Source organism: Podarcis melisellensis (assembly GCF_964234715.1).
Source record: "Podarcis melisellensis genome assembly, chromosome: 15".
Lineage (NCBI taxonomy): Eukaryota > Metazoa > Chordata > Lepidosauria > Squamata > Lacertidae > Podarcis > Podarcis melisellensis.
Genome location: NC_138532.1, coordinates 1,383,733 through 1,403,641, shown reverse-complemented (window position 1 = coordinate 1,403,641; position 19,909 = coordinate 1,383,733). Strand labels below are relative to the sequence as shown.

Here is a 19,909-nt window from a genome sequence, read left to right as displayed (position 1 = left end):
CCCAATACTTTACATCTGTATTTAACAATCTACACAGTGAACTTAAAGGAAATGAAACCACTAAAAACAAAATTAATAAACTCCAGGAGTGGCCAAGGGTAGAGGAAGAGGAAATTAGAGAGATAGTTAAAAATTTCAAATCGGGGAAATCTCCTGGGCCAGACGGTCTACCAATAGAACTATTTAAGACCTATATAGATTGGTGGGCAGAACCCTTAGCCCAACTGTTTACTCTCATAGATAAATATGGGATCATACCTGAGATATGGTTAAGATCAATAATTATTCCAATCTTTAAAAATGGCGACCCAAAAGAACCAAGGAATTATAGACCGATAAGCCTATTATCAGTGATAGGGAAAATCTACGCCAAGCACCTCTTATCTAAACTCCTTACCTGGATGAAAAATCTAAATTTACCAGGGAAAGAACAAATAGGTTTCTCCAAAGGTTGCTCCACACTAGACCACTGTCTTGTACTTATGCACTTGGTTGAAAAATACAGATTCCAAAGGCAATCTAAGATATATGCTGCTTTTGTAGATTTTCGTGGTGCATTCGACTCAATTGACCGCCCAAAGTTGTGGAGGAAACTCGCAGAATTAAAAATTGATCAGCGCCTATTGATCCTAATGCAAAATCTACACTCTTCCAATACCTGCCAAGTCAAACTTAACACCAAAGGTCACCTTTCATCAGACATCCCTAACTCGAAAGGGGTAAAACAAGGGTGTATCCTTGCCCCCTTTCTATTTAATTTATTTCTATCAGATTTGCCAGATAACCTTCAAAAAATAGAATCACATGCCCCTAAACTTAATCAGAAACCAGTTCCTCTCTTATTATACGCAGATGATGCTGTCCTACTATCATTAACGAGCTTGGGTCTGAAACGTCTTATATCTTCACTGATCCTTTACTGCGAATGCAACAAACTCTCTATAAATTATGAGAAGACAAAAATTTTGGTCTTCTCGAATGGTTGGAAATTAGAGAAATGGAAAATAAGAGGGCAAGAAATCCAACAAGTGAAAATCTATAGGTATCTGGGAATCTTATTCCAGAGCAATTTAGGGTGGGCAACCCATCGCACAAACGCCATAAAACAGGCAAAGTGCACCTCATCAGCAGTTGCCCGTTTTTACTATCAGAAAGGTAATCAATTTATTCCTGCGGCCAATCAGATATTCCAAACAAAAGTGCAATCCCAGATATTCTATGGAATCCCGCTATGGGTCCAAGCATATAACAGTGATTTAAAAAAGATTCACTCCAGCTTTCTGAGACGTATTCTTGGACTCCCAGCTACGATCAAATACGAAACAATGTGTGCAGAAATAGGCATACACACAATGGAATATTGGGCATGGTCCACCTCAATAAAGTACTGGTTACGCTGCCATTTTCGCTGCCCTCCATCAAGTCTGCTCGCCGATTTGCTCAATGACTCCTATAAATCAAGATGGTATCAGCACCTCGAAAAAAAGATTGAATCTTTAGGCATCGAGCTGGAGCCCCTGTACAATTCTAATGAACAATACATTTTCCATAATATCCTAACTAGACTAAAGGATGTCGAGAGACAAAATATTATGGCAGCTGTAAACAAAATTTGCTCCCCCATATTCTATGATTTAAACATCTTAGATAGCAGAGCCAATTACGTCACTAAATTAATAATCCCAGCCCAACGTAGGGCTTTTATGCTGGCCCGTTTGAATGTTTTTCCCTCAGCATTTGTCAGGGGAAGATATCAAAATATTCCTAGAAACAAGAGATTCTGCAGATGTTCTATGAATGTCCCGGACACTGTAGAGCATATTCTCTTTCATTGCCCATTGTACAGTACGCTCCGTCAACGCGTGCTGTCCCCTCTCTCGGGTGGTCTGGAACCCCAGCAAGGTGAATGTGTGGGACTCTACCTATCCGACGTTGACCAAAGGGTAACGGCGGGGGTAGCCGAGTTTTTGGTAGCAGTCCTCCAAGGAGCAGGTTAACAAAGAAAACCATTGACTCTATATGTATATATATATATATATGTATGTAGCCAACTGCTGCCCTTTTATATATATTTCAAGGCCTTTATATGTTATTTTCTCTTTTATGGTTTTATTCGCATAATGCCTAATAAAGGTTTGATAAGTAAGTTACAATTTATAAAGAGAACATTGTAACTGGGAAAACCAGACCGTGGGACTAGCTCCCTGACCTTGACAGAAATGACTAGAAAGGAAGTTTTATCTGCCCTGGACAAAATATATGATGTGCTGCTGCAGCTGGATGAGAAAATGCCTTTGATGAATCAAAAGATGGACTATATAACAGCTGCAGTCAGCAAGGAGATGCCAATGGGAGATGTAGTTACAGAAACTGCACAACAATTCATTCAGGAAGCTGGCTCAACAGAGCAAGTGCAAGGGCAGAGAAAGATGGAAGAGGCTGCGAATGGACCTCAAAAGACAAAGAGACTTCAAGTCCTACATGATCAAAAGTTGCAACATTGGGAAATGGAACTTGGAGGACACTGGCCAAATTTTGGACAAGAAATTTTTTATCTCTGGTGGGACTGTGAAACAGGTGGAAGATCATTTCTGGAATAATTGCTTTCTGGATTACAAACTAAATGTTGGGGAGCGCATCACCGGGGAATGGGACAACTGGATAAAAGGAAATGAAGAGTATTACTGTACAGAAGTCCCCAGAGACTGGCTCCCCAAAGAGAAAGAGAAGGGAATGCGAAAGAACCCAACAGGGAATAAGGATGTATGTAATCACAAACAGAAACAAGAAAACCCGCAGAGGGGGCTTGGAAGTGACCTGAGGGCCTCAGATATTAGAACACAGGACTGAGGAGGACATAATGATATAAGGACTGACATTATCCGGAACCAGGAAAAGGGACGCTGGATAAACTTAGAATGAGAAATGCTTTTTGTAACAAACCTATATTTATGGAATTAGTGTAATACTAATGAAATATTAAGAGAAGCTGGAAAGGAAGCAATTGGCTTTAGCAGAAAAGTTAATTATGGTTTAAATTTAATAATTTTAAAGATTAAGAAGATAAGATAAGATTAATGAGATTAATCTAAAAAATTGAAGTGGCTTGAGTAATAAGGGTGAATTTGCTGAATAATTTTTTTAATGGAATACAAAGAGGGAGGTGTGAGGAAGTCAGGAAAATAAGTAAAAGAATCTTGGATAATTTGAAAGGAGGGATTTTATTTTTCCTTTTCTTTTTTTCTTGTTTTTATGTTGAATTTTTGGTTTTTGTATTTTTCTTGTGTTTAATTTCTTTTGTTGTCTTTGTAACCTTTTTTTCTTGTTGAAATTTAATAAAATATCATTAAAAAAAATAAAAATGAAATGATAGGCTTAAAGGAATCTCTTCCTTCATGCAGAGAACTGTTGCAGAGCTCACCCAACATAGTAAGTGATAATAAGAATAAGAATAAAAAAAAAGTATGACTATTATATTTTATATTAGACTGATACCTTTTAGGTTTAACTTTGCAAGCTTTCGAGCTACACAGAACTTGTGAGGCAGGAAAAGGCTGATGTTCACCGATGGCTTTTCTTATCTTCAAAAGGCATTGCTCAGCTCTAACAACACTTCAACAAACAAAGCCTGCATGTTACTTGCACTCCTGATGTGGTGGCAAAATGCACATCCAGAGCAATCCTCGGAAGACAAGGATGCCCATTGAAGGGGCTTCGCACAACTTTCCCTCGTTGCCCATTTTCTGCCTCACTGGAGTCTGCAAATGGCAGCATGAATGGGGTGCAGCTTGTGGAGACTGCAGTCCATCAAGCAATGGCTCTTCCCAACTGCTTTGCCCCCCCCCCCGCCGCCTGAGGAGCCCCTCCCAGACCACGACTGGGAGCACAGCAGAAGCCACTAGGGAGAGAGAAGAGGAGTTCAGGGATATTTCTTTAAAAAATAATTCAGTTGTGTGTCCTTGTTTCTCAATTTGATCTTCTTACATGGTGTTGTATGTTTTGTGGTATTTTATGCATTGTGACTTGACATTATTTTTAATTGATTATTGTTTAGTAATTCTTTATTGTAACAGAGAAGTGTAAACTGTTTAATTCTTATTATTTGCTGATATTTAATTATACTGTTTACTACTACATTTTAATGGATTAATGCTTTGCCCCAATATTAATGAATATTGCTTTATTTTATATGTTGTTTATTTTAAAGCTATTGTGACTTTTTTGCATTGGGCCAGATTGTTATTAGGTGTGTGAACATTGCTGTCTATTTTGTTGTTTCTTCAGCTTGTAAACTGCCTTGTGAACAGAGTAAGGCGGTATACAAATTTAAAGTGAAATGAAAAAAATGACTGAATGTCTGTGGGAACCGAGTAGTGGGGATACAGATATGCTCTAAGCACACTGCCCAGCAGGGACCTGGTAATCCAAGATTTATGTTCAACAAGGTTCCAGATGAACTCTGAGATATCCCCGCTGCACTGAACATTGCCACTTCTCAGTTCAGGCTACTTCCCAGGGTTGTTGTAAAGCAAAACATTGCTTTGAGCTCCTTGGCAGAAAACAAAAGCCACAACTTAACAATAGTTAATAATGTTCGCTGATGTTCTGGTGATGAGCTGGCAGTACTGTGACACACAATCTGATGAGAACGGGATAAAATCTGTATTTGTAACCAGTTTTGCTTTCTCTAGACAATCTGCATGGCCAGATTGTTCTGATTGGGATCACTTTGAAGACAGATTGCAGGGGCTGTGGCATGATGGCACAGGCCTGGTGGGCCAAGGTTTCCCAGGACTACTTTATCGTTATAATTTTTGCTTTAGAATTCAGTGCTACTCAGAAGCTTGATCTTGAGTCAGTAACTAATACCTCCAACATTCATTTTCTGTTTCATTTGCAAGGCCTGGTAGGGACATGATAGTACACAGATTAAGAAGGCTAAAAACATTCATCTTAACAGTGTCAAAAGTTCTTACATATAAACAGTCAATAAGGCCTCTGCTCAGGTGAGTTCCCTTGAACCATAAGGAAGAGGAAGATAACAAGGTACTCACCCTGCTGCTTTTGAAGTCTTGTTGGCTGGGTTTTATTCTGGGATGGTTCCTGGCTTCTTGATTGCTGGGTGACTCCTGGATACCTTACATGCCTTGCTTTTGTTTTTTTAAAAAGTAATTCAAATATACCATACCCCAAAACCAACTCAAATGATTTTTGATCTAGTTGAATGTTCCCCAGCTAACAGCAAGAGAGCACCCTTCACAAACAAAGTGGCCAAGCCCTCTTCTTTAGAAGCTGGGCTCATCTGATATCATACGTGGAGGCTGCAGAATGCCTTGCCCAGAACTGGGGGGGGGGGTATTTCTAAGGTGGGGTGGCAAACAGGGTGCACTGATGGGGACCGGAACCCAGGAGAGGGAAGAAGGAAGCACAAACCTTTCATTGGCTTTCACCTGACTTTTATAGACAGAGAGTTGGAATGAGACTTTTTTTTTACCACACCTGACATTTGGTGTGATAAAACTTCCTTTTATCATTTGGGAGGCACAAAGAAACCAAATGATTACATACACTCTGTACTAAATTACCACTTGGTAAATGTTTGTGTGGCTCTACCCAGATTTAGGGAATAGCACATACATGCACATGGTTAAGCCCATCTTACTTCACACATGACTTAAAGAATACTCATACATCCAACTTCTGTTATAGAGACAAGCACAGTCTGGAAAAGGATTGCTCCCCAGAACCAAATCCTTTGCAGCAAATAACCAGGTACCTGGGTACTGGCATAAGGATGCAGAAGCAAACCTTCACAATCAACCACCCTCAAGGGTTTCACAGAAGAACAAAAGCTGCAGATATCCTCAAAGGTTTATCCAGGAATTAAACAATGATAATTTAATAAGATAATTTAAGCTGATGAAGTTATTGCCTAGACTTTGATCCCACCCAAAGGCTCATCAGGTGATGTGGAGAGGCCTTGTAGCCCTGACTGGGAGCATCATTCCAAAGGCTTGGGAAGAAATCTCTCATAGCCCTGCTGGCTGAGACCTTGTTGGCCAAAGACTCCAGAACTGAACCCGGGACTTCCTGCATGCAAAACAGGTCGTCTCCCACCCATGGCGGGGGGGGGGGGGGAGAGTGCATTGGTCCATCTGCATACATAGAGGCCTTTAATAAGCCCTTGAGAGTTTCTGCAGCGTTTGTTTCCCTGCCATCTCTTTCCTGTGACATTGCTGAAGCCTTTGCTGATTATGCCAGCTGGGGCGGCCTGCTTTTGAAAGTGTCAAGATAAAAGTTGCTCAGAAACCAGAGATTATTTTGTCGCACTGACATGAAAGTAACAAGACAACATGGAACACAAGACAACATAAGCAGGTAATGGTTTCCCAACATCCTCTGCCTTCTCTGAGCCAGCAGAGGTCTGGCTACATTCTACATTCTCCTCTAGAATCTCTGTGTGTATTGGGGGGGGGTCTTGCCCCATTTTATATGCTGCATACATCAGACAGAGCATTCCTGCAAAAAGGCAAACAATCTTCAGGATGGATTGACAACAATGCCTAACTAGTCCAGAAAAAGGGGTGTCGGCTCCTCACTGCCTAGCCTATATCAGGGTTTGTCAAAGCAAGTGGAGAAACAGAGAAGCTGCCATCAAGCAGAGCAAAAGCCACGTTGCCTTGGGATGTGGTCAGAAGAAGGGCGTGCAACCCCACAGCCAAGTGTGTCATAGCTGAGAGTGGAGTTGGTAAAAGGTCAAGCAGAGCACAGTGTGTGGAGCACACAGACAGCATAAGACAGGCAGGAAAAGCAGAGTTCATACGCCTGGTGAGTGTTAAAATTGAAAAGAGCAATGCTAGAGGATGCAGTGCCTAAAAGAAGGCAAGTTGGCTGAATGTGAAAATGGAAAGCTCTGTCTGTCATTCAAGAAATGACCAACTTTGGATTTGGCTCCAGGTCAATGCTGAAATGAAGAGCAGCATTTAGGTCAGGGCTTCCCATTGTGGAATTTGTGCCTTCTAGGGATCAGGAGAGTACAAGCTGGAGAAGGGCACCAGATGGAACCCGATGGATGTGGCAGATTAAGGGCTTTCCTACACTTCTTCACTTTTCTACACCCAGATGGAGCAAACGGCAGCTCAGGTTTCCTCAGGAATGATTTCTGCTCGGATTTAGAGCTAAAGAGCAGCTTTTCCCTGGGAAAGGGCAGGTGAAGGGAAAACTGCTTGGACCTGAGCTTTCTCAGCATTAGACAAGTGGAAGCAGGAACGAGCCCTAAGACGCCCAAGCAGTTCCTGGCTTTGTGGGACGTGCGCAGCAAGGGAAGCCAACTGGGTTTCCAGTGAGAAATGGTGCTAGAATGATCCTGAGGGGACCGACGAAGAGCTTGGCCACAAACCATGACAAAGCTGTGATCGAGAGAGGCTTGGCCTTGACTGCAGTTGCAGCAGACAACCAGCTCTTTCCCCAGCGTGCATATTTAAGGCGTATGTATGTAAAATCAGGTAGAACAATACCAGCTTCTGTAAGGTCAGGGCAGCTGGCCATCTGCATCTGGCATCTTGCTGGCTGCACTTCTCTCTCACACGCTTCATAGGAAGGCAGTTGCACTGGGTTGTATTCAGTGCTAGCCCTGCTCAGCACAGACCCATGGAAGTTAATGGACATGACTAACTTAGATTAATTAATGGCAATGGGCCTGCTCTGAGCAGAATAAGCACTGAATATGGTCCTGTCAGACTTATCTCAAAGTCACTCTGTTCAGGATTAGGATACTGAACTCACATCTGACTGTTCCCATTTTACATAGACTGGCATCATGCATCTAGTGATACTCACATCTCTAGAATCAGATTGCCCCTATGGAATCTATGGGAATTTTAAAAAGCTCAGCTGAGCACAACTGTAGCTACTGCTTGCATCTCCCATTAACTAGCATCTCAGATAGCTAACAAGGAGGGCTCACGATAAATGCTTAGAAAGGGAAACAGATGCCTAAATTATGTCATCTGAAGTGGCTCTTTAATCTGATGTAATTAAGTGCACATCAGATAGCCAGAAGTCAATTTTAGCAAAAACAATGCAATTTAGTAAGAAACACTTGACTCCAAATAAGAAAACATATTTGAAGAATAACTTTCAGAAGCTGCAGACTGACAACAAAGCAACTATCACCAATAAATCTCTCCCTCACCACCAATTCCTTTTTAAGGCAATGTTTTCCTCAAAACACTGTGCCAGAGTTTGTCAGTCATAAAGTCCTGCAAATGGCTTAGTTTCTGTACTTGACAGATGCATTTTGTTTGAGAAGCAGAATATCCTAAATGTCCTTGCTAGTTGCAGACTGTATAAAGATGAGCAAAAATATAGACAGGGACATAAATTCAGCAGTGGTTCAAGTATCGTGAGAAAATTAGGGCTTTTTTAACCAAATTCCATTTTGGAGGCTACATCTGTTTCAAGATAATTTTTATTAAATACCAGCATAAAAGGCAATATCTGAGTTAAGGGGACTTTAAAAAGGGCTGCACTTGGCAGTATCAAGGTATTCCCTCAACTTCTCCCCCCCCCCCCACAACTCTGCTCTTTTCCTGCTTTATACTGTAATTTAACCACTTTGAAAGGGCTTTCACAGATAAAGGCAGCAAGTGGTGTTATTTAATACTCATTAGCTCAGTCTTTGTAGCAACATATGATGTCAATGGGCCATCCATAGGATTGAGGCTAAGGCTAATTGTGTTCAGGCCAAGACAAAAAACACATTTTCACACACATGAGAGAACATCTGGATGGGCTTTTCAAAAGCCAAACTACGTGTGATGTTAAATGCATCTTTGTGTCAAAGGCGCTGTATTTTACAAATTCAATGTGCATTGGGCACATGGGGGGGGGGCTGATAAATTAAGGGGCTAAGAGCAGGCATGGAGGGGGAGTTTAACTGCTTCCTCCCCTGTTGTGGACCTGAAGAAAATTCTTCCTCTGAACCTGCTATTTGCACCAGCAGAAAATCCCCCACCAGCACCACAAAGGGAGTTTCCTGCAAAGCAAATTCTGCTGAACTTCCATTCATGTCAATGGGGACTGAGATGTATGGTCCCAGCCGTTGAATGTGAGATGACACAGGCCGGGATCGTCTGGGTGCCCGATTACACTTGGTATGAATGAGGAGCAATTAAGAAAGGAAAGAGCCCGACCACAGTGGTGGCCTCTTCTCTGCATGTAACCATTATAGAAAGACTAGCACAAGAAGCCTCAGTGAGGCTGAACGAGAGCAGGTGCAGGATGCAGGAGAACATGAGCCCAGCCTGCTCTCGGTGGCAAGTCTTCCTTAGGTCTGCCCCAAGTGTGAAGGAAACTACAGGTGTGCTGGCAATTATAACCCTCTTCAGGTATTATACGCACATGGAATATGCAGGCAGGAAAGAGCACTCCAACCTCCACACTCCCCCCCCCCCAATCCGGTCACCTCCATGAGTTAGGTGGGTCATTTGGCAGGGGTGCTCCAGTTATGGGATGCCCAGAGCCTACATGAATAACCTTTCTGCATTGGGCGAAGACCTTTTCATTCATTCTCCCAGACCTTTTAGAACTATGTTTCCCCCCATGGGACAGATTACTTCTGCATCTGGATTTAAAATGCTGTTGTGTTGCTTGTGCTGGTTTTCAGGCTGAAGTCTGAAGTGATGGCTTTCAATGTTTTCAATGTATATTGCCTGACTCTGTGTGAACTGCCCCAGGGGACATTGTTGATTTGGCAGTCAGCAGATGTTTTAAAGGAAGAACTAAATAGGCTCCTGCATGATGTAGAACCATAGACAATCAGGATTCCACACCATTTGGGAGCCTAAATGAGCACAGGATGCCCTCCCCATAGATGGGTGATAGAGGGGCAGATCCCATGCATGCATCCCCACTCACACGCTCTAATTCCTTGTGGCTAGAAGGTCTGAGAAGAGGTTACACCACTGGGGCTGCATGAAAAATGGATGTCTTAATGGCCCTTCAGCAGAGGAACATGAATTCAGCAATTTTGCTTTCTCTTGCTCTGAAGGGAGCTTCTGACAACAAGATTCCTGCAAGAATCAATCTCCTCTGTAAAGAGGAGCAGAAATCATGGCTACTGTTAGACACAGGAGACATGGCTCCATAGTCAAACAGACTCACCTGCTGCACAGGACAAGGGAATAGCACCTCACATGATGCTAACAGGGCTTCAGCAACCATGGGTGCCTACGGAAACCAGTAGACCTTTTAATTACTGGGAGTATAGCAGTCATGGTATTCTGACTGACAACTTACTGGGTATGTTAACTCCCTCCTAATTCAATGCTCTGGAAGTATACAAGCAAAGAAGAGGAATAGCACCATCTGGCCCTGTCTACGCAGTGCCCAAGAGAGAAGGAAAAAAAGGAATCAGGATGGTTAGGCAAGACTCATGTTTGTGTGCCTGAAAAGAAGTTGAATACCTCACCTTGTAGACAGAATACTTTGCTGGTTTAAAATACAGATTTCTGAAATGTGGAGTTCTTAAGGGACTCAGTATGCATTGGGGGCGGGTCATCCTATCCTCAGCTGGTGCAAAGTGGAACATTAAGTCTCCTAGGACCAAGGAAGATTCACACCCAGTTCAAGAGTGGGGGGTGAACACTATTCCTGGTGAGTTCCTTCCAGGGGGGGGGGTCTGCCAACAGAGCTAAGTGCAGAGCAATCCTTTAAAGAACCCCAGAGTGCTCCTGTGGGGAGAGATCAGGGACTGCACCCTCTAAGCACAGGTAAGTGTATAAAAGGGGTTAGTTGCTGGAATGAGGGGAAGCAGCCAAAATATATCCATGCCTTGGGTGCACCAAGCGGCTCTACCTGAGAAGAAATGAGCTTTGAAACCCTTCTTGGAGACAGTGTTGTCGGACTTGAACTCAATGCGCATGTTGTTGTACTGGGAGGTGATCACATCAGGCTTTTCCGCCCCACAAAACTTGCCGTGTAGTTTGGCCTCAGAAGTGAGGCCGCTGCGCACTTCTACAAAGTCATACTTGCAGACCTGCGGGAAAGGCAGAAACAGGTGATTCCCTAGAGTTACGGAAGGTGGGCGAAAGGCCAGAGGCCAGAGGAAAGAGTCTGCGGATCTTCTATGCAGCCCACAGTATTTTGACACCTGAGGTTAAAATATGCTCCCTCCAGCCCCAAGCACAGAAAGACAGCCTTTGATGTCCGTGCGCCATCTTCCCTTGGAACAGGGATGTTTTACATTGTTTAGGGGTGGAAGGATGAGAAGGGCTCCCCCCTTGTGCATTTATATCTGTAGAGAACAAAAGGACACAACAATATTTTCTTAATAAGAATCTAAGAAGACCCCTGGCTGCATCCGGGTCAGAATCCTGTTTTCCACTGATAGCTAGATTCTTCTGGGCAGCTCACCAACAGGGCATGAGGACAGCAGACCTTCCATGCGATTGCACCCCCGGCAGTTGACATTCTGTGTTTCCTTTCTCTGAACAAGGAGGTTCACCTAACCATTATGGCTGATAGCCCCCCAAAGACCTTTCCTCCTCCATAAACTCCTCTAATCCTCTTTCAAATCCATCTAACACAGCAGCCACAACTCCAGGCAGTAAAGTCAATTTACTTATGTGTTTTCTGAATAATATTTTGTCGGTACTGATTCTAGTGTCAATCAGTTTCACTGGGTGACCCTGAGTTCTATTATTAGGGGACAGGGAGAAATGTTTCTCTCTATCCACATTCTGCCCTTCCCCCTTCCCCCCTGCCACTCATTCCTTCTCAATAACTCCCCTGAAATACTAACTCAGGTACCAACTGCACCATGGATCAGGGCCTTTTGGGTGGCTGCTCCAAGGTTGCAGAATAATTTTCCTCTGGGGGTGTCAGAATACACCTCACCTCTGACCCTCAGAAAGCGGCGTAGAGGCCAAGACGCTCTTCACTTCCCAATCCCAGGGGATGCAAGGTAGTTGGATACCCTCCTAAGGGGTGTGACACTCCAAAGGATTAGTGAAGGAAGTTCTGCTTAAAGCCAGGCACTCACATCATTGCCCTCTGTCTCAAAGAAGTCAAACTGCAAGGATATACGGTACTGGGTGGGTGCCACCAGCTGCCAGATGCAGTTCTTGTTGGGCGGGTATTCCTTTGGCCATCCAGGGCTTGTGATGGAGCCATTAAGTTTGGTGAGGAATCCGCCACAGGCAGCTGCAAGACAGAAAACCCAACAGGTCAGTCATGATGGGCATATGGCTCTCACATCCCAAGCTATCACCCCGTGGGCACTGTGTGGAACTCTGTTGTACTACAAAGGGTGTGCAATCAACCACCTGCCTTAATTGATTTGGGACTTACGGTACCGTATTTTTCACCCTATAGGACGCACCGGCCCATAGGACGCACCTAGTTTTTTTGGGGGGAAATAAAGGAAACATTTTTTATTCCCCCCCCCAGCCGCGGATATCTGCCCGAAGCGTGGGGCGCTCTGCTTCGGCGTGCCCTGCGCTCCAGGCAAGCAGGCTGCTATCCCCACGGGCTCCACAGGCTTGCTGATAGCTTCCTGAAGCCTGGAGAGTGAGAGGGGTCGGTGTGCACCGACGCCTCTCGCTCTCCAGGCTTCAGCGAAAGCCTGCATTCGCCCCATAGGACGCACACAGATTTCCCCTTTATTTTTGGAGGGGGGAAAGTGTGTCCTATAGGGCGAAAAATACGGTATATATATATATTTAAGGACTGCCTTCTTTCATATGGGATCTTGCAATTGTTCTGTCCAACATCTGAAGCCTCCTCTGAATGCCATTCTAATATGAAGTTTGCAGGTCATCTGCTAGGAGCACAGTTCACTGGGTAGTAGCACTGACTCTGTGAAATTCACTCCCTGCAGAAGTTATGCCAGTTCCCAACACTTTACTCCTTAGCTAGGGCCTGGCTGTTTCAGAAGGCTGTTGGCCAGCATGAATTATTTTTACACTTCTAGGTAACCAACACAATAAGGGCTAATATTGAACAGTCAGTTGCTGCTGTTTGGGGCTACGATAAGATAAGTGGTTTTTATTGTTTTAATTCAGTAGTTACTTTGGCTGTTTGTAAGTCATTTTCATGTTAAAGAGAAGCAGTGTATAAATTCTTCAATAAAATGATTTCCGCCGTGCCCTCGTAGCATCAACTAGGAAAAGGAGGCCCTCTGTGGCGGAGAGGTCCCACTCCTCTGATACTCACCCTCACACCTGCGCTTGTCTGGTGCCAACTCATAGCCAGGGTCACAGGCGCACTTGTAGCTGCCCAGAGTGTTGACGCAGCGCTGCTCACAGCCTCCATTGTTGGGTCTGGAGCACTCGTCCACTTCTAGGGAGACAACAGCAGAGAAGACCCAGGGTGCTGGGTGTCTATTTGGTGCCCACTTTGGGGTCAAAGAACCTAACAACTGTAGGGTTGGAAGGGACCCAGAGTGTCACCTAGTCCAACCCCCTGCACTGCATCTCTCCATCTAATTCTGTTCCTCTGTTAAACTCCAGGAGGAGTTTCTACCTTGCATCTTTTTCATATCGTGCCCTCAAAGAGGTAGCTATCAAGACGAGAGAGAGAGAGAGAGAGAGAGAGAGAGAGAGAGAGAGAACACAACTAGCAGTCCTGCAAAGAAGAAAGGAAGGAAGATGAGAAGTCTTGGTAGTCTTTTGATTTAATATGGGATTTTAAAATGCTTTACATAAATACATACAAAAAATTGTCTGTGGAGGCAGGAAAGTAACAGCTTCTGGAAGTCAGAGGATGCTGGTTTCCTCAGCTCAGCAAAATACACATTTTCCTGTGCGAAGCCTGCCTCCTCATTGCCAGAGCAGGAACACACCAACTCCATGGAATGCCTTCCCAGCCGGGTGCCCTTCAGATGTGGGGCTAATGCAAGTTGCACCCCAAAACATCCAGAAGGCACCAGGTGGGGAGGAGGCTATGTAAGACGTTGGCTGCAGCATGTGAGCGGGCGTGAATCTTCAGGAGCACTTTGCTTTAAGATCAAGATCTCAGATCAGAGGGCTGAACGAGCTGATCCTTTAGATCCAAACGAGCACATAGAAAGTGGCATCGCTATGTGCCTTTTTTCAGCTGAATAAGCACAGATGCTCAGCCCATAGAAATCTGCTCCCCATCCCACAGAAAACTGATGCTGATGTACAACACCATTGCTTCCTAGGGGAAGGACCGGGGGTACCTTTGAAGAAACTGACAGCAAAGCCAGCCTTGTTGATGGACCCATCTGACACAAACTTCATCCACAACTTGTTGGAGGTGCTCTTAATGTCATCGGGCTTATCGTAACCGCAGTACCTCCCTATCAGATTGCCTGTCTCTGTATTACCATCCCGGATCTCCAGGTAGTCGTAAGCACAGCTATCATGGCGCTCAATCTGCGGGAATGAGGGGAAAATGCAGGATTAGGGAACATTTCATGCAGTCTTAGCCAGGATACACAGGGCATGGGGCTGCCAGAGTTGACTCTTGCAGGTCATCTCAGTCACAAGCGGTGGTGGTGGGCAGATCCACAAGCCCTCCAGGAAGAATAACAGATTCCCAAACTCAGAAGGGACACTTGCTCTTCCCTCATGGCGCAAAGGTCCACTTCAAACAACCCACCTTGACAGCCTTACTCATTCTTCCACCGTCACTGGACCCTGTCTTACTCTATCTCTGCTACTCATTGGACTCAGCTATACAGCTGCAAATAAAATGCTTTAAGTGTATTATACAAATGTGACCACTAGATGGCGATGGTGAGCTATGGCAAATTCAATATTTCCCCCCCAAAAAGTTGTTTAATAAAGCATTTTCACAGTGTTTTTTATATGTATGTAGATTCCACCATTGCCCATCCTTCCTGCCCTGCTTCTCTGCTTGTCCAGCCTAATGTAGATTTTAAGTCCTGAGGGTGCAGGCTGCCCTTCTCTTGCTCCACACGCCTTCTATGCTGCTGCCATGAGGTAAGAAGTAACAACAATGAGTAACTGTGAGTGATCAAGTAAGTCGTCGGTGGGCAGAATGCCTAGGTTGCCATGTCTAGACCCAGAAGGGATAAGGATTCCATGATATGCTACTTTTATGTGTGTAGGGCATTTGAAAAATAAATAAATAGACAAACAGTGAAACATGTGACCCACCCCACCTTCCAGTCTTGAGAGGTACAGTCCCATGTGCTTTTTGTGACTGTGCAAATAAGCTCTGAGTGGGCCCAAGCTGAGAATGTGACAGGAATGAGGTTCTGGTTTTCTGGATCCTAGCCTGTTGACTTGACTCATGTTGCTTTCAAATGTGGATGGAACTCAGGCACTGAGATCCTAGGAAAGGCTAAAGCAGGGGTCCCTAAACGCGGTAACTTTGCTGACCCCTGCGCTAAAGGCTGTAGTAGACATGGCATCAAAGTTGTCTTGGCACTTAAAGGAAAAGGTACCCCTGCCCATACGGGCCAGTTGTGTCCGACTCTAGGGTTGTGCGCTCATCTCACTTAAGAGGCCGGGAGCCAGCGCTGTCCGGAGACACTTCCGGGTCATGTGGCCAGAGTGACGAAGCTGCTCTGGTGAGCCAGCACCAGCGCAGCACACGGAAACGCCATTTGTTTACCTTCCCACTATAAAGCGGTACCTATTTATCTACTTGAAAGGGACGCAGGTGGCGCTGTGGGTTAAAGCCTCAGCGCCTAGGACTTGCCGATCGAAAGGTCGGCGGTTCGAATCCCTGCGGCGGGGTGCGCTCCCGCTGCTCGGTCCCAGCGCCTGCCAACCTAGCAGTTCGAAAGCACCTCCGGGTGCAAGTAGATAAATAGGGACCGCTTACCAGCGGGAAGGTAAACGGCGTTTCCGTGTGCAGCTCTGGCTCGCCAGAGCAGCGATGTCACGCTGGCCACATGACCCGGAAGTGTCTCCGGACAGCGCTGGCCCCTGGCCTCTTAAGTGAGATGGGCGCACAACCCCAGAGTCTGTCAAGACTGGCCCGTACGGGCAGGGGTACCTTTACCTTTACCTTTACCTATTTATCTACTTGCACTTAGGGGTGCTTTCGAACTGCTAGGTGGGCAGGAGCTGGGACCGAAAGACGGGAGCTCACCCCGCCGTGGGGATTCGGACCGCTGACCATACGATCGGCAAGTCCTAGGCGCTGAGGTTTTACCCACAGCGCCACACTTAACATGCACTTAACATGCACATAATTTTAAAAAATGCAAATAGCAGCTTGGGGGGGGGGGGGAGGCTGATTAAAGGGAACCATTTTCATCAGGACCACAACAGTAGAAGACAGGGTGAAATTTCCTTTCCCTACCTGCTGGCAACTATGATCATTATCACACATACACCCCAGCAGACGCTATCTGCATTTTAAAAAACATGCATATGAAACAAGCAAGCAAGCAAGCAAGCAAGCAAGCAAGCAAGCAAGGAAGGAAACACACACACACACACACACACACACACACACACACACTGAGAGTCTTGGGGAATGGGAGAACTGCAGGTCCTTTTTTATGGTACAATATAGCACTGGTGATCTACTGGGAAGGCAACCCAGATGTTGGTAGTTGCTTGTGGCAATGCCTTTGGTACCTCAAATGACAGGAAAGAAAGCCCCACGTGGTATCCTTCAGAGACGATAATCTTCCAAACACACAATTTATTGGGCCGGTAGTCATCAGGATAGTTGGGAGACTGGATGTGCCCACTGTCTTTCTTCACATCTCCCCCACAGATGGCTGGAAGTAGAACATGAAGGTATGAGAAATGCATCCCATTTCTTGGAAAGGGAACCTCTGGGAATGACGCTCCAGAGCAAGAAGCTCACCACCAGCTAATGCAGGGAAAGCTCACCTGGCTGCCTTTAATGCAACAAAAGAAATTTCCCCTATGAATGCCACACAGAGACCAACCAAAAGTTGAGTTGGGGAGATGGACTGTGCAAGCTGCTTTCCTTGGTGGGTAGAAAACTTGACAAGATTTATTTAAATCTGAGGTCCCCGATATGGGGCACCCAGGAACTGCACTTGGTTCCTGTTCCTCCTGATTTTTAAATTCAAACCTTAAAAAAAAAAGAGTAATGCAGGACTGGTTGGAAAGTAAAGCGTAGGCCTCCAGCCCCCCAGCCTCTTCTCTCCCTTTCCCAGACTGGCTCTTGGCCCCGTGCTTTGTCTAGCAACCTCCCACTGAAACCCACCAGAATGACCAAAGGGAGCCTCCTGCTGCCGGGTGGCTTTGGGGGACAGGGAGGCAAGGGGCAGCTGCCTTTACTCTTTTTCTTTTTTGGCTGTGTGAGAGAGATTTTACTGCCTTCTTGTGTTTGGTGGGAGATGTCTTGTTGGTTTTCCTCCTTTTTTAGGTGTGGATATGTACTTTGCCCACCTGATTTTGTGTGTCTTGCCTACTTCTTTTTGTTTTGCTGATTTTTTTGAGTTGTGCAGTCTTTTTGTTTATCGCTAAATCACAAAATATATCAAAATGGTTTACATTAAAAAGATAAAAAGCATACAATAAAAGCATAAAAGAAAACAATTTAAAAGCAATTCTGGGCTGCATCAATAGGAGTATAGCATCTAGATCAAGGGAAGTAATAGTGCCACTGTATTCTGCTCTGGTCAGACCTCACCTGAAGTACTGTGTCCAGTTCTGGGCACCACAGTTCAAGGACACTGACAAACTGGAACGTGTCCAGAGGAGGGCAACCAAAATGGTCAAAGGCCTGGAAACGATGCCTTATGAGGAATGGCTAAGGGAGCTGGGCATGTTTAGCCTGGAGAAGAGGAGGCTAAGGGGTGATATGATAGCCATGTTCAAATATATAAAAGGATGTCACATAGAGGAGGGAGCAAGGTTGTTTTCTGCTGCTCCAGAGAAGCGGACACGGAGCAATGGATCCAAACTACAAGAAAGAAGATTCCACCTAAACATTAGGAAGAACTTCCTGACAGTAAGAGCTGTTCGACAGTGGAATTTGCTGCCAAGGAGTGTGGTGGAGTCTCCTTCTTTGGAGGTCTTTAAGCAGAGGCTTAACAACCATATGTCAGGAGTGCTCTGATGGTGTTTCCTGCTTGGCAGGGGGTTGGACTCGATGGCCCTGGTGGTCTCTTCCAACTCTATGATTCTATGATTCTATGAAAAGCAAAAAAGCTAAAAGCAAGCATCAACATATCGTTCTGGGATGGGTATTCTTGCCTGCATAGACTTGGAGGAATAAAGAAGTTTTCAGCAGGTCTTTAGACGTTGGCACAGAAGTCACCCGCTTTCATGTGGTTTGTGTGTGTGTGTCTGTTTTGCTCATGTTTTGTTTATTTGTGCTGTTTGTGCTGTGTCATTTAGGATATTTGTGTGTGTTTCTCTGAGCAACACCAGTTTTCCTTCTGCGAAATAGTCCCATGACACTTTCTCAGATTTCCAACCTAGAAAAAATATCATTCTGGTTTCTAGGTTTTTTCTAGCTCTTCCCCGGCTCTCTTCCCAAATTTAACCTCTACCCCTCCCTCCCCTGACTCTGCCAGGTTGAAGAAGAGAAGACAATACCTTCATAAACAGCAAAGAATCCTTTTCCCACCCAGTTGCTGCTACTGCTGAATTCTATCCAGAGGCGGCTGTCCGTAGAGTAGATGGGCTCTGGGAGTTTGTTCCCACAAAACCTACCTGGAGAAAAACCACAGGCTTCCTTGGGTATGTCACTTGCACCTCTGTTGCCATACCATTTCTTGTATGGTCACATATACTCCTTATAAACTTTAATAATAACAATTTTATGATTTATATGCAGCCCATCTGACTGGGTTGCCCAAGCCACTCTGGGCAGCTTCCAACAAAATATTAAAAACACAATAAAACATGAAGCATGCACATGCCACAAGGTGAGTAGAGCAGGAAATAAAGAGATGAAGTATGTTGACACATCAGAAATGGAAAAAGATCATTGAAGGAAGATTAGCTACCCAGCCCTAACCTCTATTCCCAACCCATTGCCAAATGTGTAAAATTCTTTGATAACTTGGTTCTTGGAAGCAGAAGAAAAACAGAAAAAGTATAAAAGCTTATATACACATATATGTAACTTTAATTGCATAATTTATTGTGAATATGAAATCATACAAGAAAGGATTGAAGGGCTGGGAAACAGTGGAAATGCAGAAGAAAATGGATTCTAAAGGAGTCTTATATCTGCCCATAATAGAAACAGAGGTTTGGTTGTTAAAGTCATGCCAGTTTATAATGTAAATTAGACACACTTCTGGTGAACAGTTACACCACTGGGCAGATTGCCCAGGAAAGGAACAGATTTTACATCAAATGCTGCCTTTAGATCAAGATGATGTTCCCTTCTAAATGACAAAGTGCAGCCCCATCTGATCTATGGGCCTTTGCTGCGAGCAAACTGGCTACTTTATTAATCACAGACCACCAACACATATCTGCCTCCATCATTTTAAAATAGTCTGCCCAAACTACAGTTCTTGTAACCAGGTAGTCCTTTACAGCAGAGTAAAACTGCTCTCAGGTAAAGAAGGAACAAAGTGCTTTGTATTCATCCTTGATTGAATTTAACATACTCTCCAAAGGGCCCTAGATATGGCCAGTGATGAATGAGCTGATAATGATTCTAAGGGAAGTACAATTACTCATCACAAGTGAGCATATTGGGTGCTACACAAGTATGTAAGTACACAGGGAGAAAAGGAAATGGTTCAAAGATTTCGTGTTTTGTTCCCCTGCCTGAGTGGAGTTTCTAATATTTCTCTCTGCACTGCAAAGAGGAAAGAAATTATGCCCCCAAACATTAAACCCCCTAAGGCCTTCCCCTGAGCTGTGAAATACAAATCAAACCAAGCATCAATCTGGCATTATAAACTGGAAGGTCAGTTAGTGAATATTTCACAGGATGTCAGAAAAGTTGGACATGGAAA

At 44.6% G+C, this 19,909-nt stretch overlaps 1 protein-coding gene across 3 annotated transcripts in view; it reads right to left on the bottom strand.

Annotated features, from left to right (window-relative positions):
- The window catches only part of BMP1 (bone morphogenetic protein 1), a 159,591-nt gene that overhangs the window by 16,101 nt on the left and 123,581 nt on the right, over positions 1-19,909 (bottom strand). For all 3 annotated transcript variants that reach the window (XM_081890870.1, XM_081890868.1, XM_081890869.1), the window contains exons 10-15: positions 18,528-18,644; positions 16,584-16,729; positions 14,204-14,399; positions 13,216-13,341; positions 12,044-12,204; positions 10,858-11,038 (exon numbers count right to left, since the gene is read on the bottom strand). In XM_081890870.1, coding sequence (XP_081746996.1) covers positions 10,858-11,038; positions 12,044-12,204; positions 13,216-13,341; positions 14,204-14,399; positions 16,584-16,729; positions 18,528-18,644 — 927 coding nt within the window. The remainder of the gene's footprint in view (positions 1-10,857; positions 11,039-12,043; positions 12,205-13,215; positions 13,342-14,203; positions 14,400-16,583; positions 16,730-18,527; positions 18,645-19,909) is intronic.